General features: G+C 38.8%; 2 protein-coding genes and 1 long non-coding RNA gene across 19 annotated transcripts in view; 2 read left to right on the plus strand and 1 right to left on the minus strand.

Annotated features, from left to right (window-relative positions):
* si:ch211-243p7.3 overlaps positions 1 to 18,484 on the plus strand; it is a 53,107-nt gene extending 34,623 nt beyond the window's left edge. For 2 of the 4 annotated variants that reach the window (XR_015498422.1, XR_015498421.1), the window contains one exon: positions 444 to 3,673. The gene's annotated coding sequence lies outside the window, so the exon portion shown is untranslated. Of the gene's footprint in view, positions 1 to 443; positions 3,674 to 15,413 lie in introns of those variants that run through there. The other 2 variants (XR_015498424.1, XR_015498423.1) reach the window with 2 other exon arrangements.
* Positions 1 to 26,883, minus strand: part of kank3 (KN motif and ankyrin repeat domains 3) — a 45,655-nt gene that overhangs the window by 6,314 nt on the left and 12,458 nt on the right. For all 13 annotated transcript variants that reach the window (XR_015497156.1, XR_015497155.1, XR_015497153.1 and 10 more), the window contains 8 exon segments: positions 14,251 to 14,332; positions 12,616 to 14,175; positions 10,904 to 11,012; positions 8,705 to 8,926; positions 6,784 to 6,874; positions 6,444 to 6,663; positions 4,609 to 4,751; positions 2,399 to 2,599 (listed from right to left, as the gene is read on the minus strand). Coding sequence is in view for 1 of the 13 variants with exons in the window: in NM_001257149.1 (NP_001244078.1) it covers positions 2,399 to 2,599; positions 4,609 to 4,751; positions 6,444 to 6,663; positions 6,784 to 6,874; positions 8,705 to 8,926; positions 10,904 to 11,012; positions 12,616 to 14,175; positions 14,251 to 14,287 (2,583 nt within the window). In the remaining 12 variants the exon portion in view is untranslated.
* LOC147835813 (uncharacterized) lies at positions 20,230 to 24,129 on the plus strand. 2 transcript variants are annotated; one of them, XR_015498549.1, is made up of 3 exons: positions 20,230 to 22,752; positions 23,611 to 23,820; positions 24,110 to 24,129. It is a non-coding gene; the product is annotated as an uncharacterized LOC147835813 (long non-coding RNA). The 2 variants fall into 2 exon arrangements; XR_015498551.1 differs by having other exon boundaries at positions 20,838 to 22,742; positions 23,595 to 23,820.

Here is a 26,883-nt window from a genome sequence, read left to right on the forward strand (position 1 = left end):
CTGCGTATTTTAGTTCCAACCCCAATCAAACACACCTGAAGCAGCTAATCAAACTCTTTCTAGGTATGCTTAAAACTTCCAGACAGGTGTGTTGCAGGAAGTTGGAGCTAAACTCAGCAGGACACTAGCCCTCCAGGACCGAGTTTGGACACCCCTGATTTAAAGGAACAGAGCAATATTTTAATAATTTAAGAAAACACACTTTCTTTGGATGCCATATAAAGGCAACAGGAAGTGACCTCTACCTCCACTGAATCAGTACACAATTTAAATAAAACACATTCAAATATGTCGATTTATTTGTCCTCTATGTGTTCATTTAATTTGTGATTTATTTGTATAGATGTTAGTTTCTCGTTTAGAGCACTGTGTTGGTATTAAGTGTATTGCCTTGGAATGGTTTCGGTCATATTTATCTGACAGAAGCTTCTCTGTTTGCCTAGGCGAGTGTATGTCCTCATCAGCATCTCTCTCATGTGGAGTACCGCTGGATTCTATTCTTGGACCTATTCTGTTTTCCTTATATCTGCTTCCGTTAGGGTCTATTTGCAGAAAGTATAGGATTTCATTTCATCTTTATGGAGATGATGCACAGCTTAAGTCCATAACGCCATTGTTGGACTGTCTTAGGGTGCTTTCACACCTACACTTTTGTTTCGGAACTTGTCTCATTTGCCCAGTTAGTGCGGTTCGTTTAGCATATGTGAAACCACAAATCGCTCTCGGATCCGCAACAAATCAATCGCTCCGAGATCGCTTGAATGAGGTGGTCTCGGCTCGATTGAAACGAACTCTGGAGCGGATCGATTGCAGTGAGTAACCCAAGGTTCCGAGCGCGGTTATATCACTGTTTTATGGATATGTAATAGGCATACGGCTATATGAAGAGAGAATTATGAGTAGAGAGGGAATTTTCGCGAGTTTCCGGATGCCTGCAAATGAGTGATAATCTTCCGGTAATCTCACGGTCCTCAAATAGGCTACGTCGCGCACCCTTCTCACCCCTCCCCACTGCATCTCTCCTCAATCTTCAGACACATCGCGCGCACATTGTCAAACACCACCAAACCACCACCTCAACTGACAGCTGAGCCGGATTCTGCAAAATAAACCCTGACACTGACCAATGTGAGGAGAGTTTACTCACACGTGAGTTGTTTTAGCTCTTGTGGTCCGATTAGAAACTTGGCAGTGTGAAAGTGAACCGCACCAAGAGCAAAGAGTAACAATGTAACATTTGTAATCTCTGTTTCGGAACAACTGGTGGCAGCAGTTTGAAAAAACGTTATCAATTTGACAACAGCACACACGCGTAAAGTCATGCAAAAACAGAAACACACTGCAAATAGCAGAGACCACAATGGAAAAGTGTCCAACTGACAAATCCAGCTACTTCCTGTTTAAAGTCAACGTTGTTGTCGGAGATCTGACAGCTGAGCTTTTTATTTATTTTAAGATCCTGGTCATACAATTCCTTGTTGCTTATATATTTATAAGCGGCTTTTAATGCCACTTGCATCCAGGAAGCAGCCTGGTTCCTCAATTTTTGGGGTTTCCTGACACATTTCCATTGTGGTCTGCGTTATTTGTAGTGTGTTTCTGTATTTCTGTATTGTGTTTGTAGTAGAGATGTACCAAATCTTCAGCCACTGACAATTACAGGGTATATGCAGGAATCCTAAAGGTAATTTCAATTCCTTTTTAAGACTTTTTAAAGACCTTCTCAGAATATTTTAAGACCACATCGCTACTTCAAGTTGTAATCAGTATCTCAAACCTTTAACTTAATAAACAGTTGTACGTAAATAAATCAATGGAGGACAACCACGCAACAGAACTCGAATAAGCTCGGAAGAAATAAAGCCTGAAAGAATAAATTATGCGGTTGTTTTCAGCAACAAGCTTCAGTCGCTGTTTAAACTTGTCTATCTGCAACCAGGAGTGCGCAAACCTACATTTTCCCATTTTGCCGTCTGTTTCGCTCTATGGTTTCGCTACATGTGTAGAGCGTCACATCACCTCCCTGTGTCTGTCGCAAATTACGTGACACCACCCAGACAGAGGAGCTTCCAGCTCGAACATCGCATGAATAGCACACGGTTATTAATATTAGGAGGACAATAAATAAATGTCAATGTCAAACACTTGTGACAGCGCTTAAACAAAAATTAAGACCTCTGAAAAACACAATTCAGACTTTTTAATACGTTTTAAGGGCCTTAATTTTCTTATAATTGATTTATCACCTTTTAATACTTTTTCAGATCCTTGCAGACACTCTGAATTAACTTTTTTTTTTTGGCCGAAAGTAAAAATCAGCCAAAAAATGAGAAAAAACACGCTAAAAAATGTCAATGTGGCCCAGATTTTCAGTCCATGCCCCGTTTGTAGTACTCACATTGTCGACGATTGAAATGTCACACCCCGGCTGTTCCAGCAGTAAGGAGACGATCTCAGCTCGACCGTGTTCGCTTGCGCACATTAGAGCGGTGGAGCCCTCATCGTCTTGGATGTTCACATTAGCGCCACAATCTAGCAGCGCTCGCACCATCTCCTGACGCCCATGACTGACGGCCAGCATCAAAGCAGTCTGTCCTGCCTAGAACCACACACAGACCAAAACATATATATGTATGTATATACTGTATATGAAGAGTTCAGATGCAAAAACCGTGCCGTCTTAGTGCTGGGCTGTAATTAACATGCTTCATTGACGCGAGACACTTAAAAAAATGTCGCTGTTAATCTATTCTCGAAGTTGGGTTGGGAGCTGGGTCTATTCTACGCAAGCTATGATGACTTTCACCTTGATATTTTAGCGCGGATGTATACCTGACCGAATTGCACTGTAGGTGGCGAGAACGAGTCACCGAACCTGTGTGTATTCCTATTGTAAAATTATCACATCAAACGTGACGTGCTAACATGGATGCAGTTCAGTAGAGTGAATCTGATTAATGTTAGCTACACATCTAACTATCAGGCACCTGTAGAGTTTATGCGTTCGAGTAAAACATATACAAATAAAATGGAGCGAGTGCTTTTTAAAATGAATGACCGTGAATGAAGTCAAATCGGTGAGCCGTCTGACTAAAAAGTGCCCTTCAGAATCTTTCACTGAGATTGAAGACAGCTAAACTACGCTTAAATGGACATCTGTAGTCTAGTTATTTGCCTTAATAGTAAATAATATAGTTAAGGTGTTTACGTGAAGTGCTTTCATGTAAGAGTTTCCTGTAATTTTGGGTGACTTTAACTGCAGTTCGGCAGTTTCACATTCACTCATGAACATTTCATTCATGCCTCTGTGACAAACTGAGGTATTAGACGCAAATAAGGAGGAAGGACTGGTGAAAGTGTTGTGGAATTTAATAACGTGCGCTGAATGAAAAGAAAAAAACTTTCGCATTTCGCGATGTGTGTGTGTGTCTGTGTGTGTGGATCTTGTGAGAAAATATAGTGAAAAGTCCTACATGACGGTAATAGTTTGAGCGTGGTTTTTACTTCAGTAATGCCACTAATATCTGCATACTCCACATGTCTTAATTCCATTTCTGTTTAGTTCAGTTATGAGTTTAGTCGGATTAAGGTTATCAAAAATCGTTGTTTGGAGCTTATGTAAGCCTACAGTTCACAATTCATGTTTAACTGAATAAACAGTTAGTAAACACAAGTACATCTTATTGAACATCATTTATTTTCATCACCAGCTATCATAGTAGAACAGTTTCTCAAGCAGTTTGTGATGCATTTTGGAAACAGGAGCCCCTGGTCTAATGCGCCACCTGGCTTGAGAAACCCGTTCTCAAAGACGTAATTTTCTTCATTATTTGGGAAGCACACATAATCTGGATGTCTTCGGCAGAAGTCAAATGAGCCATTTGATTCTAGATTAATTCCAAGATTACACTGAGATTAATCTTAATATATATCAAATTTAAAATGATTTAATTATTTACTGAATTATTAGCCCCCCCACCCCCCGTTACTTTTTATTTTGGATAAAATGGAAAGAAGATTTTTTTTTCAACACATTTCAAAACACATTTCTTATTTTATCTTTGCCATGATGACAGTAAATAATATTAGACTAGATATTTTTCAATACACTTCTATACAGCTTAAAGAGATATTTAAAGGCTTAACTAGGTTAATTAGGTTAACGAGGCAGGTTAAAGTAATTAAGCAAGTTATTGTATAAAGATGGTTTGTTCTGGAGACTATCGAAACAAATATTGCTTAAGAGGGCTAATAATTTTGACCTTAAAAAGGCTTTTTTTTTTTAACTGCTTTTATTCTAGCCGAAATAAAACAACTTTCTCCAGAAGAAAAACTATTATCAGACAGGCCTTGATTTCCTTGCTCTGTTAATCATCATTTGGGAAACATTTTAAAAGGAAAAAAATTCAAAGGGGGGCTAATAATTCTGATAATGGCTCTTTTTTTTGTTTTTCAAAACCCATTTCTGTAAAGAAAAATCAAACGACCAAAAGATAGATGAACGATAACAGGGTTTTTGTTTTTGACTTTTATAGTAAAAATGTGGTAAAAAATGTAATGTAGGAAGACTTAGTCACAGATGAAGATCTAGTCAGCTATGTGTCTTACTTGGCTGGCTTTGGCATTGACGTTTCCCAGACGGAAGAGTTTCTGGACCACGGCCATTTCATCCTCCTCCTTCACTGCTGAAAGAGCGGCCAGCATCACAGCTGTATATCCGGCTTTATTCTGCTGATTAACATTGCACATGCCTGCACATCAACACACACACACACACACGCAACTGAATATGCATGACTCAGTTTCCTGGAGTATATAGTTAAAGGGATTGTTCACACAAATCTGAGAACTCTGTCATCGTTTACTCATCCTTCAGTTTCTTATGCTGAACACTATGGGCCATTTAGTTTATTCAATTCACCTATACCACATGTATATGGACTGTGGGGGAAACTGGAGCACCTTGAGGAAACCTATGCAAACACTGGGAGAACGTGCAAACTCGACACAGAAATGCCAACTGGCCCAGCCAGGGCTCAAACCAGCGACGTTCTTGCTGTGAGGAAACAGTGCTACCACTGTTTTAATATACTTTTTTTCTTTTACACTTTTTATTATTATTTTTTAAGACAAAATTAAAAAGCATTAAATGTTCCTGATCCAAATGTTCCTCGTCCTTCAGTTTCTTTCTTATGTTGAACACAAAAGTTCAACATTCAAGAAAAATAGTGGAAATCGTAAACCGTTGACTTCTTTGTTTTTCACACAATGTATTTCAATGGTTACCGGTTTCTAACATTCTTCAAATTACCTTTTTTGTGTGTTTAACAGAAGAAACTCAGTTTGAAGCCAGTTGTGGGTGAGTAAAATTTCATTTTTGTGTGAACGATCTTTACTTAGCATTTTTCTACGTTAACTTTATGTCTGTAAAGAAGTTAAATATGATTATATCAGTCTTGTGCTGTTGGGGATGTCTCAAAAACATTTCGAGTCTTAATTTGGCCACAACTTTTTCTGTGTTTCAGCTAGTGGAATAAAAATCTTATTTTTAGGGATGCACCGATTCCGATACTTGGATCAGATATCGGTTTGATATCGTATATTTTTGCAGGATCAGGTATCTGTTAGCTGGAACCGATCCAAATCCGATCTTGTGCGTGTGCTATATTCTGTGTAATTTATAAGCAAACAAAAGCCATGAAGGCAGCCTATTAAAAGGGCCTAGAAAGTTGTCATGTAGGCCTACTATATCCCAAATGTTTTAAATCTATTCTATAGTTTAATGTGAAGTACAGATGAATATTCACGTGGTTAAATAAATGTTCAGTTCAGCGCTTCCCGCCGCGCCTGTCAATTGTTCTCCATTCATTCACAATTCAAACAGCGTGTCTCGTTCATAACAACACGAAAAACTTTCTCCAAGACTATTTGTTCCTGTTAATATACATAATCAATACTCCGAATTTTGGTATCAGGATCGGATTGGTTAAAAAAAAATGGTATCGGTGCATCATTATTTATTTTTACACATATTAAGAAAAAAAAACTCAACAACACACTGAGCAAATTTACTACCCTTTCGTTATGTTAGGGATAAAAACATGCACTAAATTAAATTGCTGTAAAAACGTATCAGATTTGTATTTTTCTGCATAAATCTGTTAATTACCTCAGTCCTGATCCAAAACTACTAAATGTTTTTTTTAAATACAGAATTTTGACTCTTTAATTGACACGTTCATAAATGATGTCACTGATTTGGTGATACAAACAAACAAAAATGACTTGTTTTCAATATAAGAAGTAATTGTGGATTGTTTTTTATCACAGTCTTTGACATTTGAACAATTAGCTTAGTTTTTAGATTTTAAATGGAGTATAACAGAAAATAAAGTGTATGTGTGTCTTAGAGTGTTTGAGAGTCTTAAGTAATTTGTAGTAACCTGTGTCAAGCAGTAGGTCCACAACAGCGAAGTTGGAATGGGAGACGCTGTAGTGTAAAGCAGTGTTGCCGTTGCCGTCGGTCATGTTGACAATGTGCTCCAGCAGGACGGGGGAGACCTCGGAGAACGCCATCAGGTAATTTGACACACGTAATGGCTGGGCCATCTTTGCACTGGATACTCGAAACCACTCCAGCTGAACGCTATGAGTGCTGGACAACTGCGTTATAGGACAGAACAACAATAACCCCAACAGTTTATTATCGCGTTTGACATTTTAAAATCATTAATCAGGAATAATATCCACAGTGAAAATGAAATGACTGAAATGTAACCCCACCACTTCTTTACTCTTTACAGCCTTTTCTCCGTCGTTAAGATGGTTCTTCAAAATAAGGCAAGCCTCACGCATTTTGGAGCTAAGTTCAAACCTGTGAGATTAAAAATAAACATTTATAGTTGTGTGTATTACATGCAAGTACATATATACTGCTGAAGGCTAAACTATTAGCCCTGCTGTGATTTATATATTTTTTATTCTTTTTTACATATTTACCAAGTGAAGTTTAACAGAGCAATTACAATTCCACAGTATTTGCTATCTTTTTTTAATACTGGGAAACGCAGTACACACTCATTGACTCACACACACTCATACACTACAACTAATTTAATATATTCAATTCACCTATAGTGTATGTCTTTGGACTGTGGGGGAAGGCGTAGCACCCGGAGGAAACTCAGGCCAACACAGGGAGAACATGCAAACTCCACACAGAAATGGCAACTGGCCCAGCCGGGGCTTGAACCAGCAACCTTCTAGCTGTGAGGCGACAGTGCTAACCACTGTTTTAATATTTTTTTAAATTTTTATTGTTTTTAAAGTCAAAAATAAAAAGCATTAAATGACCATTTTGTGCTGTACCGTGTGGTGCGTGTGGTCACTCGCATGTTCTCAGTAGCCACATCTATACACAAAGTTTTCATCATTAAAAAAAACTCATGATGTTATTGTTGAGACAATCATAATCAGGGTCATAATCTTCCGTCCATTTCATATTCGTTTTCAAACTAAAAAAAGGAAGACTAAGAAAATGGACGATTTTGGCTAGATTTAATTTTTTTTTTTAATTTAGAGTAGGAAAACAGATAAACAACTTTAAAATTCATTATACACGTGTAGGCGGTGCTGAAATACCCTTTTTCATCTGATTGGCCAACCAAAAAAAGAGCCCTTTGCGGATCAACACCGAAGCTTTTAATTATATTATATATTATATATATATATAATTTTTATATATAAGTTTACATATTCTATCATTTGATCAGTTAGCAGGCTTACATTCACTGCGTATGCATAAATTAATAAAAACATATTAGCAGTATTATGACACTTTTGTGTAAGTTTGCTGCCTAACATCATGTGCTGTGCACCTGATGCTGAGCAAAGACAGCCATTTTCGAGCAGAACCTGGTTTGCATGATTGCTTCCGAGCAAAGCCTTTATAATAATAATAATAATAATATAAAGGGACTAAGTAGGTTAGGGTAATTAGGCAAGTTATTGTAAAACGATGGTTTGTTCTGTAGACTATTGAAAAAAATATAGCTTAAAGGGGCTAATAATTTTTGTCCTTAAAATGGTGTTTTTAAAATTTTAAACTGCTTTTATTCTAGCCGAAATAAAAAAACAAGACTTTTTTCCAGAAGAAAAAATATTATCAGACATACAGTGAAAATTTCCTTGCTCTGTTAAACATTATTTGGGAAACATTTCAAAAAGAAGAAAAATTCAAAGTGGGGCTAATAATTCTGACTTCAACTGTATATATACATATACATATGTCGTGTTGCCCATTATTAATCCTTAACAATCATTAAATTAAGTAGTCCAATTGTATTTGTTTGTATTTAAATATTTTGTGGAAGGTGTGTAGGAACTAAATAAATTTGTCCAATTATCAAGCTATTTGCCAGGTGGGATGTAGGCTTTTAGCGCTATCAGGCTAATGTTAGCATCTTCCAAAATCTCCTATTGCACTTTCATTATACTGGGGCATTAGGACCCACACAGACTGCAGGTTGGGTGCCCTCTGCTGGCCTCACTAACACCACTTCCAACAGCAACCTAGTCTTCCCATGTGGTCTCCCATCCAGGTACTGACCAGGCTCAGCACTGCTTAGCTTCAGTGAGTAACCGGTCTTGGGCTGCAGAGTGATATGGCTATGGCAGTCAACACAAAAAAACGTCATATACTTACTTTTCCTTCACTTCCTCTGCCTGATCCTTTAACTCTTCAGTCCCTGCTGGCATGTTTTCATCGCTATCACTTTCATCCGCATTTATATTCATCTCTTCATCAGACGTGTCCTCTAGAGCTGCTGCTTCTTCCACACTGCTGTCTGAACAAGCACCAGCCTCGCTGCCATCAGAGGAACTCTCTTCCTCCTCCTCTTCCTCTTCACTAGACGTCGACTCATACCTGACAGAATTAAGGAGAAATTCAATATTATGCATACTTAAATAATTTAATTCAACTTTATTTCTATCGCGCTTTTACAATGTAGATTATGTCAAAGCAGCAAATAGAAGATTACAGTCAACTGAAACAGCGTCAGTTCAGTTTTCAGAGTTTAAGTTCAGTTTAGTTCAGTTAAATAGCAAGTAACAATTTACAATATGGCTCCATTAGTTAATCTATTTACTAACATGAGCAAACAATAAACAAAACATGACAGTATTCATTCATCTTTATTAATGTCAGTTAATGAAAATAAAGTCAGTCCTTGTTTATTCAAAGTGCATTAACTAATGATATAACATATAATACTCAATGCTGATTGGTCATTCCAAAGTACCTTCTTTCCAGTTGAAACTAATAACACAAGCTCATCCTGGTACTTTAAATAATTTTTAGTCAGTGAATACGTTCACGTTCGTATTTATATACGTTTTTTTGACTCTTCCATGCTATCTTGTGACTGAATAATACGTAGGTTAGTGTATACTCCATTCAGCTGTTTTTGTTTCTGTCAGCTTTGCTTTCAGTCAAACTATCATGCCTCAGTACAATGTTTGTGTCAAGTTTTTTTTTTTAACATTTTATGCCAAGTCGCTGTGTAATAAATGAAAAAAAAAAAACATTGAGGTGGTCTTTTCGCACAATAACAGCCAATATGCTTGGCTTTATTCTGTGATAACAACCGCCTGGATGTACTTTATCCCTATCTTAACAATCAATTCTTTGGATTGTAATAATGTATTAGTAAATGTTAGGGTTATCACAATACTGGAATTCGGTACCATTCATTCATTTTCTTTTCAACTTAGTCCCTTTATTAATCTGGGGTCGCCACAGGGGAATGAACTGCCAACTTATCCAGCACACGTTTTACGCAGCGGATGCCCTTTCAGCTGCAACCCATCTCTGGGAAACATCCACACACACATTCACACACACACTACGGACAATTTAGCCTACCCAATTCACCTGTACCGCATGTCTTTGGACTGTGGGGGAATCCGGAGCACCCGGAGGAAACCCACACAAACGCAGGGAGAACATGAAACTCCACACAGAATTGCCAACTGACCTAACAGAGGCTCAAACCAGCAGCCTTCTTGCTGTGAGTGGACAGCACTACCTATTGTGCCACTGCGTCGCAGAATTCGGTACCAATCGATACAATTTTTTTTAAAAACTTCGATTTCCTGCTGACATTTGAAAGCTGTTAAACCCATAAATGACTCTGATTGGTCGTGATCAGTTTACTGAACTCACCGCTGTTTACTGAGTGTAAACACAGATACCGGGACACTGGAGCGTTTTAAAGCCCCAATTCATCAGCAGATCACTCGTATGTCAGCTTATAGAGAAACCAGCTGATCGGCGTGACTTTCAAATGATCCATTATCCCTGTATCTGTGTTTACATTCAGTAAACAGCAGTGAGTTTGATGAACTGATGACCTTCACAGCCAATCACAGTCATTTCTGTTGAGCATGTGAACACAATGGCAAATCAGCGCTGTTTAAGAACGCACTCAACATCGCTCAAATGTTGGCAGGAAATGAACGTTTTCAGTATGGATTGGTACTGAATTCCAGTTATGTGACAACCCTAATATGTTGAAATGAACAATAAGTAAATCAGTCATGTTAGTAAATACAATAACTAATATAACCTTATTTTAAAGAGCACAAATTAATACATAAGAAAAGACTAAATTGATATTTGCAGCTCTAAATTCATGTATTATTTAACAGAAGATAGATTATTTTACATATGTACATATACATTTAACAACTGTCTATAACATATTGGTGTTTTTGCCACTCAAGAGTCTTTGATACTGATTTTACCGTGGTAAAAGCACTTTGTAATGCATCATTTTTTACTTTCATTTTCTATTGTACTTCTATGAAATATTTTTGGATATAGTATAAAAACTGAACTCACCCTCCATTTAGAATCCCGACAAATTGTAAGCTTTTTTTGCCGCTGCTGGAAGCTGCACCAGCACCACTCCCATCCTTCCTCTTCATGATAGATTTCAGAGGGCCTGCAGCTTTAGTGCAAACAAATCAATTTTAATGGATAACCTTAAAATACATGCTGTTTTCTTAGACAGAGTTTAACATGAAACAGCATTCCCAATCCATTTAAGACAGGGGTGTCCAAACTCTTGGAGGGCCATTGTCCTGCATAGTTTAGCTCCAACTTCCTTCAACACACCTGCTTGAAAGTTTCTAGCATACCTAGAAAAAGCTTGATTAGTTGGTTCAGGTGTGTTTAATTGCGGTTGGAACTAAAATATGCAGGACACCTCCAGGTCTGAGTTTGGACACCCCTGATTTAAGATAAAGCATGAGTTTATCCATTTTGCATTGACTGAATCATGCTCTAATCTGTTTTACATGCAATCTTAACCTAAGGTAGTTGATTGCATCGAATCCCATTGCCCTAATCAACTTACTATACACGAATTGAAACTAAACAGCCATGGTTGAATTAACATAGAATTTAAAGTAACGACCTTAAGGTTAACAGTGTTCATTTTGATTATTACCAATGGCAAAAATTTATAATTCTACTTTAACAAAAGTAGTACTCCAAGCAGGCACCTTGACCTCAAAATGAAATCAAATTCACATCAAGGATGATGGTAAAAAACACATTAAAAATGTTAATCGATGGTTGAACCTAGGATCCAGGAGGAGCAATGCGGTTTTCGTCCAGGCCGTGGTACACTGGATCAGCTCTTAACCCTCACTAGGGTGCTCGAAGGTTCATGGAAGTATGCCCAACCAGTCCACATGTGTTTTGTGGACTAGGAGTAGGCATTCGACCTTGTACCTCGTGGCATTCTGTGGAGGGTGCTCGGGGAATATGGGCTCAGAGGCGCTCTGTTAAAAGCTGTCACGTCCCTGTATGAAACTGTATGAGTAGGAGTCTGGTTCGCAATGCCGGCAACAAGTCAGAAGTGTTCCCAATGCATGTTGGACTCTGGCAGGGCTGTCCTTTGTCACCAATTCTGCTCATAGTTTTTATGGACAGCATTTCAAAGCGCAGCCTAGGGCTGGAGGGGGTCCAGTTCGGGGACCACAGAATCTTTGTTATTCGCAGATGATGTTGTTATGTTGACTTCATCACACATGGACCTTCAGCATGCGGTTTGCTGCTGAGTGTAACATGGCTAGAATGAGAATTAGCACCTTCAAGCCTCAGGATCCCCCGGAGGAGCTTAAGGAAGTGTCTAGGCACAGGGTCGGGGTTCTCTCCTAAGACTGCTGCCACCGTGACCCAGCCCGGGAAAGTGGTAGAAAATGAATGAATGAATGAATGAACAATCGATTTGATGTTGAAACCTCGAAGTCTATTTGACATCCACACATTGATGCCCACTTGACCACTAAAGTAACGACACAAAGTTTATCATAATAAACGAAAAATTCTACAAATGTACATTGGATTTTTTTTTTATCCCTACAATGTACACTTATTGGCCACTTTGCATTTTTACTATGTGTCATGACATGTTTTTAATGTTTTTTTGTTTGTTTTTTTACATCAAAGTGCTCACAGCTAGTGCAGTGAAGGCTTAGTTAACCATCAATATAATGATTTTTAATAAATATTACTTCAGACATACTTAAAATACCAATACTCACTCTCAGCAGACGTTGTCTGTTCCTCGCTGTCTTGTGGCTCAGTGTCATCAAGACATTCCCACTGGACACCAGTGCTTATTAGCTCCACAGGTTGTTCCTTAGAAGTTTCCTCAGGATCTGTTTGAATACTTTGGTCCTTTTTTAAATCATACTCAGGGTCAGTCACATCAGGAAACAACACTCCCACTGAACAAACTTCAGGACATGTTTCCAGTCGGATGCTGACTGTCTCTGGTTTAGCTGTCGTCTCTTTGTCCAACATGATCTTGGAGGTTCTCTCAATTTCCTGAGCCCTTAAAGTTTCGAGATCTTGGTTGACCTGAGTTAATCGTGTCTCGAGAACCTGAATTGACTCCTGTTGAAACGTGATGGTGTGTTGTAGGTTGTCAATTTCTCGTTCCGCCTCGCTTTGTAGCCCTAGAAATGACTCAATGACCCAGACTGACACATCTTCTGTATCCACCGTGGTCTGAATTCCCTCATCACACATGGCATTAGCCTCAGTTTCAACAGCTGCGTGACAAACATCGATGATTGATCCAACGGCAGCATCCTTGAGCGTTTGACGATTAGAGACTATCACATTCTCAAGAGGTACATCATTACCTACTGCTATGGATTTTGTTTCTAAAACAAAGGTTGGTATTTTCTTGATTTGCTCTTTGTCTTGTTCCTCTACTGCCTCAGTGGGTACTTGCAGTTTGATTGCTGCTTCAAGTTCCTTTGTTTTATTTTGAAGCTCCACAGATAGCCTTTCTTTTTCTGCACGGAGCATGGCAACTTCTCTTTCCAGGACTGGTACTCCTTTTACTCTTTCTTCCATCTCTCTCAGCTGTCTAAGGGCAGCAGCCATCTGTTCTCGAACTGTCTGAAGCTGCCCAGGAGGCATTGTTCCTGAGTTTGAGGCTGGAGTGCTCCATCCGGAAGTCTGAGGACTTGCTCTGGTCCATGCCCCAGAAAGGGGGTTCTGCATAACATGTGACATCGGTAGCAATGGGGCTTCTGATGGCTGTGAAGAACCTACAGAGAAGTCCCTATTAGATACATTGGTTTTGGAACTCACTTTGGAAAGGTCAGCCAAATTGGAGCCTAATCCATTGGAAAACTGACTTTGCTCTTGTTGGAGCCGGAGGCTAGTTTCAAGAAGTGTTCTTTCCACCCTAGGGTTACGTGGTGGAGGTGGTGGTGGCACTTTTGAGAAAGTAGGTAAACTGGGACTGATCACTGGTAATGGGGAAAGTGGCTGTGATTTATAAGGTGGTGTGATTGGGCTCTGGAGAAAAGGTTGGTTAGTCTGACCATTCTCACTAGTTGTTGAGGAAAGGGACTCGGTGGAGGTCCAGCCGCTGGTTCGACCCCCAGTACTCAAATTTCGCCTGTCACTCCTAGATCCTCTCCGAGGGTGCACATTAGCCCTACGAATGCTGTGCCCACTCTCTATTTCCTCAACATACTTGAGGAAATCAAGGTCCAGCTCGAATCCGTAGGGTGTCTGTACAGAATAAGCACCACTTTGGTCTGATTCTTCCTCAGCAGAGCAATGAAAAGGGGCACTCAGATCTACAATGCAAAAATAACAGATGTATTCATCCTAAAACAGTACTATCAACTGAGAGCAGCAGAGCAATTACTTACTTGGCACTTTGGAGGTTATGTGCACAGATTGGGTCATTTTATGTAGCCTTCTGTTGCCCCTCCAGAAGACAAATCAGCACACCTGCAAGCAAAAGACACAGTGAAGTTTAATTATAAACTCATTTCGAGAGGATCACATGCTTATGATTGATCACAGATGGTCCCACATTAGGTAATGCTTGTGATTCACCAATCAGATGATTCCTAACTTATTATAAATAATCAGAGTTTCTTACTTTAGTTATGTTTGCCTTAAAGAATCCCCCCTTCCACCCTTACCCCTCCTCTTTTCCTTTTATAGGGCGGCACAGCGACCCAGTGGTTAGCAGTGTTGCCTCACAGCAAGAACTTCACTGTTTTAAGTCCTTAACAGGCCAGTTGATGTTTCTCTGTGGAATTTACATGTTCTTCTCGTGCTCGTGTGGGTTTCCCGCAAGTTCTCCGGTTTCCTCCCACAATCCTAAGACATGCGTCTTAAGTGAACTGAACAATCTAAATTGACACTACAGGCGAAGTCTTAAGCAGTAGTGTATCTCTATGGCAATTCCTTGTTTGTGATTAGCACTAATTAAGGAGGGAGTTCTCGAGACCTACCTGAGCTCAAACTTCCCTCTTGCCCTGCCAAGCTCAATGCTTTCTACCGGGCTCTCTTATAATCAATCATCAGCTAACTGTAAACTCTTAGCGTAAAGCCAAAAAAAAACATTGTTTAGAACCTGCATCCCAATGCATTTTTATTATTAAGCAGCATTTTAGAATGTAAATATTTTTCATTAAGACTGTGTTTTTACTGCATTTAAGAAAAACTGTGCCTGTCCATCAGTGCCTAATTTGTGAATTGCGAGGTCCCGAAACAGATCAGGGTAACGGATCTGGCATGCTACCCGAGGAAGTAGAGGTGTCGCACGCGAAGTAAAGACTGGGGCTGGGCGAAAGTGTAGAGCAGGGGAGGGAGTTAGATAGCGGAGAGGTGTTGCGGACAAAGGACGAAAGTGAAGAGTGGAGGGGTGGGGGTAGGATGGGTGTCGCGGGCGAAAGTGTAGAGGGTTGGGGAGTCAGAGAAAAAAGTGAAAGGGATCAGTGGACGGGGGAGAAGGATGGTTAAGGAGGGGGATCGGTAAAATGAGGTGCCAGATCAGATTTCAGAGGTCCTGCATCTATAGTGTTCTGGCACAAATTAAGCCCTGCTGTCCACACTATACAGCCTAAAATGCATAAAACGTGACCATTTATATTCACTAGGGCACAGGTGTCAAACTCAGTTCCAAAAGGGCCGCAGCTCTGCACAGTTTAGTTCCAACCATAATTAAACACACCTGATCAAACTAATTGAGTCCTTCAGGCTTGTTTGAAACCTACAGGTAAGTGTGTTGGAGCAGGGTTGGAACTAAACTGTGCAGGGCTTCGGCCCTCCAGGAATTGAGTTTGACACGCCTGCACTAGGGTATGTGCATATTTTGCCAGCATACACACTTGCTGTGTACCAGTTGTGTCAATTGGATGCGCTCTTCAGAATCTCGCCAGAAGTAGTAGGTTATCTGGGTAATTCTCGCATATCATTTTTTGTATACTACTCGGCTCGCATACTGTTTTTAACGTACTATATAGTATGGAAATATGCGATCTCAAACGCAGCATGTGTATCAGTGTCTATCCACACTGAAATTGAACCTCAGCATTTCCCGCCTAAAACGGGGTCATCAGCTTTTTCAAAACACTTAGAGAGTAGTGTGGACGCCAGGCCAAACCGTAACAAAACTTATGCATTTTAAAACTAAAGCACACTAGAGCAAACTGCACCATAGAAGCTACTATGTCTGTTTTGGTTCATACAAGAATGGGTTCACAGTGTAGCATTTCAGTGTTGTTTAGTTGATAAGAGACAACTGGTAGTTCCTGGGTTGCCACAATTGACGTGGGCTTATAGGTAATGGTGTTGATGCATTTTAAATGATATTTTCATCAGGTCACAGCAATGATAGCTACTTTCCAGTTTCTAGTCGAAACATGCTCAAGTCTAATGTCCCAGAAAGAGCTGTTTTTAGACTGCACACATAGTCCTGAGGTTTCTGTAATCACTTGAGAATTGCGGTTAGCTGTTCAGCAAACTTGAAAAAAATGCATTTCAAAATAAGACTTCTTTGGCTGACAAATAAAAGACAAGAATATCCACAATGACATTAAAAACTTTAAGATTCTGTTTTTCAGTGTGTGTACAGAATTAGAATGAAATATTGGTTACATGATATGCTACTGTGTGTTTTTGGGCCAGTACGCTGGTATCAAAAAGACACCAAATAATGTTATTAGAATAACAATTGAAGTGAATTGCTAACTTTCATCATAGTATTTCTGTGATATTATACCACCCTTAAATGACTTGCTCTTCCAAAATGATAAAAACCTTCCTTAAATAAATTAGCATTTCAGTTTTATACAAAGTAGTTGACTTTTTGCTTATTTGAGTAGTGACTTGAAATTACTACAGAATCTCAATATTTCTTGAACCAATGTTGAGATTTATGCCATGATTTGGTTGACAACTTTAGGAAAGAAATCCTAAAAGATTCCTATAATCTTATGCTAAGATTTTTTGTTTGATGTGTTCTCCGACAGCTGGTTAATAGGAGTTTCGATCAAATTTTCTCTCCGATGAAATGAAAACTGGTCATGTCAGAAGATTTAAGAAAATTTCATGCAGCGAGTCGTCTATCATAATGACCATAAACCATTAGGAGCCCTGAACCTGATGATGCAATCAGCGTAAACATTTCAAACCACTGTGGGGAACTGCTGAAACCTTTTTTTCAGGCATATTATGGGTAAAATTACTACTACAGATTGTTATTTACATTGAAATAAAGTTTAGATCATTTTCCTATTAAAAGCTAAAGTCCTGTGTAGACACCTTATGTATTAAACATTTGCAAAATCACTCCACTTCAGGCATTTTACGGCAGCAGATTTTCTTTGAGTAAAGTTCCTAAAATTACTAATCTAGAAAACAGAAACGTTTTTTTTTTTCTTCTGCCATTCTATCATGAAATAAAAGTTCTCAAACCATGAAACAGAATTTTGGTCACCAACAACAGGGGTTAATATAATGATTTTTTGTTTTTTTAATGTAAAGAATGTTCCTTTAAATGGTTAGTTATTCCATAAAATCAACAAAAAGGGTTATAAAAAACACATAAAATATGCTAATGGTCTAATCCGATTTAATGAATTATGCTAAGCTAAGCTAACAGTGACTATACAAAAACAAGAAATCGGCTGAAGGTTTTCAGAAATTCAGTAAACTGTTTACCTCTAGAAGACTTGTAAAATGAGCCATTTTCTAAAAAAGGGGGAGTGTTCCTTTAAATAACTATCTCGAAATACATCTTTATCATGATGATATAATGATTCAAAACATACAAAAAACATGTTCCTTTAAATTGTTAGTTATTCTAGAAAATCAACAAAAAAAGTGTTATAATAAATACATCTAAAAAATGCTAATGGTCCAATCCGATTCAATGAATTATGCTAAGCTAACAGTGAATCTGCAAGAACAAGAAATCGTCTAAAACTTAACTCTTGAAGACTTGTAAAAGGAAACTTTTTTTTTTTTTGAACATGGAGTCTTCCTTTAACTGACTATATCTTAAAATATATTGATATCATGAAATAAAAGTCCTCCAGCCACAAAACAGAATTTTGGCCATACCAACATCAGGGGTTTATATAATGATTTTTTTAAATAGCGTTCCTTTAAATGGTTAGTTATTCCTGGAAAACAACAAAACAAAAAATATAAACACACGTAAAATATGCTAATGGTTCAATCTGATTCAATGAATTATGCTATGGTAAGCTAACAATAACTCCGCAAAAACAAGAAATCGGCTGAAGGGTTTCAGAAATAGTTTAAGTAAACTGCTTAACTCTAGGAGACTTGAAAATGAGCCCGTTTTAAAAAAAAAAAAAGGGGGGGGGGGTTCCTTTAAATAACTATATCTGGAAATATATCATTACCATGAAATAAAAGTCCTTTAACTATGAAACAGAATTTTTGTCATACCAACAACAGGGGTTGATATAATGATTGTTTAAAAAGTGTATCTTTAAGTAGTTATTCCTAAATATCAACAAAAAGTGTTATAATAAATACATGTAAAACATGCTAATGGTCCAATCCGATACAATGAATTATGCTAAGCTAAGCTAACAGTGACTCAGCAAGAAAAAGAAATCGGCTGAAGGGTTTCAAAAATGGTTCAAGTCAACCTTTTAACTCTCGGAGACTTGAACAATGAGCCTGTTTCAAAAAAAGGGGAAGTGTTCCTTAAAAAAACATCTGTAAATATATCGTCATAATGAAATATAATTTAGGCCATACCACCCAGTGCTATCTAACTGCACGCATATTTTATACACAAAGACACACACATGAAATATTCTGCACATCCTTTACAAAGCTCCATTTCAATAGCAGTGGACAGAGCAGGTCATGGAATGGAAATATAGTTACAACACACACACACACACACACACACACACACAAAGAGGAGGGGAAGCATGTTACACATAACTGTTTTCACAGAGCCCCGGGCACATTCCACCAAACACTTCCTATTTCACACAGAGCTAATGTGACCAGGCTCGGACATGTCACTCCAGCACAAAGACTCCACAAGGGCGGCAAACTGGCTCGAATGCAGGATATAATGAGCCGACTGTTGGGAAGAAGAAAAAAAAAACAGAAGCGCTACACTGGTTTAAGTGGTGTTGGCGAAGTCTGCGTCTAATTAAAAGCATACTGTGTCCCGTTTGATCTCATTTAAGAGGCCAAAGCTGTTTGTTTTTTTTCACTGATTGGGCAAAGTAACAGTACCACGTGGAGGCCGAACCCAAATGCTTCAATATGTTCTGCGCTGGAGAGACTGACAGTGTTCGGCGCAAACGCACACAGCTGAGAGTATTTTCATTCCCCGCGACTGCAGTCTAGTCTGTCAGCTCAAAAGCGTGCTTGCATGATTTGCAGCTTGCAGGACTTCCCCGTCCCTCCAGCTGTGCGCTGAGAGGTATCACTGTGTTTGCCTGCTGCTAAAAAAGCCTAATTACAAGGCAAAGGGGGGAAAAACACATTCCTGTCTACCTACTTAACCAGCATGCTACAAACATGCCAGACTCACGAAAACAAATGCATCTGCACCATTTGACAGACACATATATGAACACTTGTAGTGCAAGACCAAAGTGTTTTTGGATATACACTGTGAAAAAATGTCTGTTATTTAACAGCTTACCTATTTTACGTGTTTTCAGTTTATTTACAGTTGCATTATGGAAGCTTGATCTCTGCCCTGTTGACTTTTGATGTTGAAAATTCAACTTTACAGTTGAACAAAGTGACATTTTAGTAGATTGGAATAATATTATGTATAAGAAATAATATATAGACAAATACACTCTATTGCTTTATTGGGTACACCTGTCCAACTGCTCGTTAGCGCAAATTTCTAATCAGCTAATCACATGGCAGGAACTCAATGCATTTAGGCATGTAGACATGGTCAAGACGATCTGCTGCAGTTCAAATCGAGCATCAGAATGAGGAAGAAAGGGTATTTAAGTGACTTTAAACGTGGCATGGTTGTTGGTGCCAGACAGGCTGGTCCTTGTATTTCAGAAACTGCTGATCTACACGCACAACCATCTCTAGGGTTTACAGAGAATGGTCTGAAAAAGAGAAAATATCCAGTGAGCGACAGTTCTGTGGGCGCAAATGCCTTGTTGATGCCAGAGGTCAGAGGAGAATGGCCAGACTGGCCATTTAGGGCCCTATTATGGCCAGTTTCCACTGTCAAAAGGCGTACCGAACCAAACCGTACCACTTTTTCGGGACCCTTTCGTAAGGGTCCCAAACTGCAGAAAGGGTCCCAAAAGGTGGAGCTGCACGCGCAGCTGAACGCTATTGGTTTACAGAGATACGTCATTCGTAGACTCAACAAGCCAGAATGTAAACATGTTTGAAATACACAGCGAGAGTTTACAGCGGAATTATAAATACATATGCAGCCATGGTCGATCCTGCAAACAAACCCTGTCGTTGTCATGATAAACAGTCACAAAACCATGGAGAAGAGCAGATTCACCCTGTGCCGCGTAGTTTTTAACAAGCCAGTCTGAAGCCCGAGTGGTTTCGCTTTCTTTCTTGCGTTCGCCGCGCGTCTCTATCTGAAATAACAAACTTCTTGATCTGATAATAATAACATGCACTTGATTATTGACAAGCTTTGGAAACCCGATCCTGTGAGAAGCTGACAAACGCGAGTAACACATTCAGAAAGAAAAGGACAAACGCGGGAAAAAAGGCGAAGCCAAGGAACACGTTATTTCTTCAGCAAACATGAACAAACTGCCTTGTTTGAATCTTTATTATGACCTTTTGGGCTAATATGAACTGGGAATGATGGAATGACTCTCTAACAGAGGCTTCATGTGCTGCTGAAGATTACAGACACGGATGAGAGGTTTTCACTGACTGTAGGCTATACTTTGTGTTGTTTTTAACCTAATTAACGACGAAATGTCTGCTTTGTGTAGTTTTTCTGTAGTTGGTAACATATCAGAGACTGTAAGGGTCTGTATGTGTTCATATATGTTCATTTATTTATTTATTTATTATAATTATAGACGTTACAGTAGGCTATTTCTCACCGTCATTGATCTGCAATTATAATCAACTCCTGTTTATAGAAAGTTATAGAAAAGTTAGTAATAAACATTTATACACAAGTATTTATGTGTAAAGCATCTGTTTTGTGAGAAGTGCTTTTCATATGATATGTGAACGACCTGTACAGCTTTATTGTAGACATTTTCTCGAGCGAAAATGACGTTGACTGAAACTTTGTCATACACCACGCCCACCAAAAGGGTACCCTTGGTAGTGGAAATGCAAACCTGATAAAGGTGACCCGAACCGTATCATACTGTACCAGTCAGAGGAAACGAGCCATTATAGACCCGGCGCAATGCGTTGCAAGGGGCGACACAACTGTTGTTTGCTAATTTCAGCTCGGCGCAAGAGTCATTTTGGGTTTGCACCACACTGTTTAAATGGCAAATGCGTTTGCACTCATATGTGCGCCTATAGACGTTCTGGTCTAAAAATGGAGGCATGTTAAGGCGCATTGCTGGTGCGTTGCTATTTTGAGGAACTATAATAGACTGCACAATAGACCAGATCAAAGCAGGTCTATAGTCCAGCGCAGAGCGCGTCAGTTGTGCGCCTCGCTTACACACTGCTTAATACACACAGGATGTACATGGTTTCCGCTACATTCATTCTTCCATGGCGGGGCGTCACGCCAAAATACATTCCGCCACGTCTACATTACAGCTTCTCATTCAAAACATATAATTTTTTTAATAGCGGGTAATAATCGCACTAAAATGTATTAAAGGGTAAGTGAATTATAACAGCACAAACGTTTCTGTAACCGTAGTAGTGCTGTGCGTCATTTGTTTAACCCTTTAAAGTGACGTGCTGGCTGTCTGACTGACAGGTGCGTGATGCGTGAGGCCAGAAAACACGACGTATAGCCGTTTCACTTTACTTCAGGATGCATTAATACTTCTCTGTAGGCTATTGGAGACATTCATAAATATTCCTAGCAAATCTAATAAATGTTGGAGGCATACTTGTTATATAAATGCACTAAATCGCACTTCAGCAGCATTTATTTGAGAGCGCACAAGAAGATCTGCACTTGAGCAGCGTATATTTGACGGCGTGCAAGAAGTTTTGTGCATGAGCAGAGGAAATCGGCGCGCAAGCATGCTCATAGGCTATTACATAAATGTGATCTCGACTCCTAATACTGCGCTCACAATATGCTATAAAACTGAATAATATGCTTAAAATATTACAAAAATGATCACTTTTTAGCCTACATAAATATAAAAATCACTGATTTCATGCCTTCTTCATTCCAGGGGGATTTTTTAGTTTATTCATAACAATTTGCTTTTGTATAATGTTATCAGTATTAGCAGTATTATTTATTATAGGCATATTTATATTTGTTTCATTAAAAACAAGCTTAGATTTGCCCACCTGTCAGGTTTTGGACCATATGGGGCATAGCATGTCTGTTTGGATATAACTCAGTTGTTTGACCACACTTTGTTATTGTTGTTTATTTATTTATGTGCTGGAAATTAGAACTGAATTTAGAAATAGTTTTTAATTTAGAAATAGTTTCCCTATCCACGAGAGTGAAAGTAAACAATGAGGAGGCTCTTCTCTCATTCTCACGTTGTAGATGTTCTGTTTAACTGTTTTCTCTCTAGTGAAGCGTTCAGTTTTTCCACTTACAAAGTCCGTCACGTAAATAGCAAATGTGCTATGGTGCGACGCAACTGACTCTTTAAGGGAATGGGAGATGAGATTCTGATTGGTTTATTCTCAAAACACATCTATAACTCATTAGGACAGGGATGTCAAACTCCGTTCCTGGAGGGCCGTAGCCCTGCACAGTTTAGTTCCAACCCTGATTAAACACACCTGATCCAGGGCTCGAAATTGCGACCAAAATTCCGATATGTCAACTTGCTGCAGTAAACAAATCCAAGTCCGTAATGCTTGCCCCGCCTTCACGCTCTTCTTATTGGCCCACCACTGCTCTAGCACTGAACGCGAATGATTGGTTAATGTCAGCTGTCAATCACTCAGCGCCTTCTGGTTTTCGGATGACAGAGAGAGCTACTACCGCGAAAAATTGTAAAGCGCTGAAGATGAGAATGAAGATTACACAGACAGATTTAGTTTTAGAAACCATCTAGTGACAAATAATGACACATCTTACTAGTGATCATGTGCTGAAAGTTATTCCACCACCGACACTTTTCCAACAGTAGAAGACTTCCATTGCTTCAAGTTCGCTATGAAAAGTCTGTGGGATGGAATTTTCATTTAACTGTTTGCCACATCTAGCACGAGAGCTTCAGTTTAATGCTCCATATAATTGCCAGATTCTGTCCGCCGTGCAAGTGGCGGACATATTTTCCTCACACTTGCATATGTATTAATTTTTTTTTTGCTTGTTAGTTTGATTAGTGTTGATTTCAAATGCTATAAATATGTTTGTAGAAAACTTGTAGGAACAGTACTTATAATTGGTGGTGTGACTAAATCTTGGCTGATGCGCCTAAATTTTTTAAGTTAGGAGCACCGGTGCTACCAAGCAAAAAGGTTAATTTCGAGCTGTATGATCAAACTACTTGAGTCCTTTAGGCTTGTTTGAAACCTACAGGTAAGTGTGTTGGAGCTGGGTTGGAACTAAACTGTGCAGGGCTGCGGCCCTCCAGGAATTGAGTTTGACATCCCTGCATTAGGAGAATAAGCTCAACCCTGTTAGACCATGCACTGTGGCGCAAAGAGCCTTTTTCCGCCCTTAAAATAGCAAAATTGGATTCGGACACGCCCTTAATGCTTTTGCGCCCTGCGCTTTGGACTTTGCGCCTGGATCGTCAAAATAGAGCCCTGAATGTTGAAACAGTGGATTTGTGATCTGAAACGTGCAACGAAAGCACCAGGAGCAATGTATCTTACGTTTCGCAAAAAAAAAAAATGTAGGCCAAAGAACCTGTTTCAAACGACTTTTCCCTAAGGAACATATTTCAGATTCGCAAAACATTTAGACAGCGCCCTCTTGTGGATTTGTCATCCGAAACATGCAAAGAAAGCACCCAGAGCAATGTATTTAATATTACGCAAGAACATATTCGGCCAAATAATGTATTTCGAATTAGTTTTCCCTAAGTAACACATTTCAGATTCGCAAAATATGTAAAAAGTGCCCTCTAGTGGATTTGTCATCTGAAACGTGCATCGTAAGCACCCGGAGCAATGTATTTTACATTTGGAAAAAAAAAACGTAGGTCGAAGAATCTATTTTAAATGACTTTTCCCTAAGTGACATATTTCAGATTCGTAAAAACTGGAGACAGCGCCCTCTTTCGGATTTGTCATTTGAAACGCACAACAAAAGCAACTGGAGCAATGTAATTTACATTTCACAGAAAATTTAGGCTGAAGAACCTATTTCAAATGAGCTTGGAAGAAATGCTCTGCCTGCGTACCTTTTAGTTTCTTCTTTCAGTTTTGGTCCATAAAAATAAAAGCTTTGTGAATAACATTCCCCAATTTCAACATGGGAACAGTGACTTCTCAGAGCAGGCGTATAACTCGGAACAAATCTTCCACTGTGGCGTTGTCTGAATGGGAGTCATGTTTTGCAAGTGACCTCATAGCTCTCCCTCCCATTTTCCTGCAGAGGAAGCAGGAGCTCTCTGTTCACATTACATGTTATGTGAACTTTTGCAGGCAGGGCAAGGACACATCTTCCTTAAAACAGGCCTGTTTCAGGAGTGGGCAGTCCAATAAAAACTTTCAAAGAGCCCTTTGACGGCAACCTTAAAGCATTGTCAGGAATACTGTGTGAAGTGGCTCAAAGGACAGATTTGGCAAATAATGGCAAACAATGCGTAATCATTTACGGACATTCATGTTGCTTAAAACCCACGTGACTTCCTTCTATAACACAAAATAAGATATTCAGCCAAATGTTAAGGCTTCTCCTTATCATACAGTGAAAGCATAGTTATTTGTTATGTCTATGTAGGTTTTTAAGGTTAAAATATTATAGAGAGAGCACAGGAGTCTTTACAACAGACAGTACATACAGTTGACATGCAGTCAGATTTATTAGCTCCCCTATTTATTTTTTTCCCCAGTTTTTGTTTAATCGACAGATTTTTTCAACGCATTTCTAAACATAATAGTTTTGATTTCTAAATTATTAATTTCATTTAATAATTAATAATTTCTCATTTCTAATAACTGATTTATTTTATCTTTGCCATGATGACAGTAAATAATATTTGACTAGATATTTTTCAAGACACTACTATACAGCTTCACAGCAGGTTACGGTAATTAGGCAAGTTATTGTATAAAGATGGTTTGTTCTGTAGACTATCAAAAAAAATTTTACTTATAGGGGCTAATAATATTGACCTTAAAATGGTGTTTAAATGGTATTCTAGCCTAAATAAAACAAATAAGACTTTCTCCGGAAGAAAAAATATTATCAGACATACGACGAAAATTTCCTTGGCCTGTTAAACATAATTTGGGAATTTTTTTTTTTTTAAATCAAAGGGGGGCTAAAAATTCTGACTTCAACTGTAAATAGTATCATCTTTACTTCAAAACCTACATAAAAAATATGAGTTACTCAAAATAAATGTTGTTTTTCATGCAAGACTAATAAACAATGAAAAAAATCTGCTTCAAATTTAGTATATGGAAAATAACTACTATTTTTCTTCTGTGGCATTATGTAAACAAACCAGCATTTAAAGGGGTACAATGACAGTTGGGTGATTCTGATAAGAAGTGAGTCTGATAAGAAGTATATATATATATATATATATATATATATATATATATATATATATATATTAAGGGTGTCAATCGAAATCGATCAAAATTTATGCTCAATGTCGATTATCGGATCAAAAAATAGAATCGTCGATGCTGCCACGCCCCCAATGTCACGTCAGCTTGGCTTGGCAAACAGGAAAAACAGGCTTGTCGAAGTGCTTGTTAAACTGTGCAGACGCAGGAGACCCGTCGACAGGGCTGAAACTTTCAGGGCTCGACAATAAGGACTGCCCAATGGCCCGAGGCCAGCGTGCGAGACGCTCGGGTCAGTGTACAGTGCTGCCTTGTTGCGGGCCAGATCGAGCCAGAGCTGCGTGCTGCGACTGTCTGTCAATTGTGTGCAAATACAATCTTACGGTGCATTCACACATAGGCGTTTGTTTCGGAATCTGTCTCGGTTCCCCCGTTTGCGTGGTTTGTTTGGCATATATCCAGCAGTTGCGCTCGCATTCGCGCCAAATCAATCAGTCTGAGATCGCCCGAATGAGACGGTCTCTGCCCTATTAAGCGGATCGATTGTAGTGAGAAAACAAAATGCAACGAACTAACGACCCAGGCTATATCACAGTGTATTATGATCGTGTAATAGCCATATATACGGCTATATGAAGAGAGAATGATGAGCAGGGCGAGATGTCATTCTTACCGGTAAATGCGAAAGTGAAAGCATGCTGAAATATCACGAGAGCTGTTATCCAGCCTGTTCTCGGTTTATCCGTTAGGAAAATTGACCGAAGTTACTATCTGATCATTTTTTCATGTTTTAATCTTATAGTATGTTGTGTTAGGCCAGTTGTTTTGTTCTTTCTTTCGAGCTGTCAGTGCGGAAATGATCAACATTGATCTGCTTCACGATCTGATGCAGTCTCGGTTCATCTGCTATGTCTCTCTATAATTTAAGCCTAAAATGCAGAATTCTAGCCAACGTTTCTTTAAAAGATTGATTAATTTAATAGATAGATTTTGGTAATTATGTGTGTAACTTACCTTTATTCATTTGCTGGATGATTTGGTTATGGGTAAAACAAAGACCATGCAGGTCAAGTAGTTTAAACGGTAGGCTACAAATAATTAATTCGTTATTAATTAATTAATTATTCATAATCGAAAATCGAATCGAGACTTAAGAATCG

This window comes from Danio rerio, chromosome 8 (genome assembly GCF_052040795.2).
Source record: "Danio rerio strain M-AB ecotype USA chromosome 8, GRCz13ab, whole genome shotgun sequence".
Classification (NCBI taxonomy): Eukaryota; Metazoa; Chordata; class Actinopteri; order Cypriniformes; family Danionidae; genus Danio; species Danio rerio.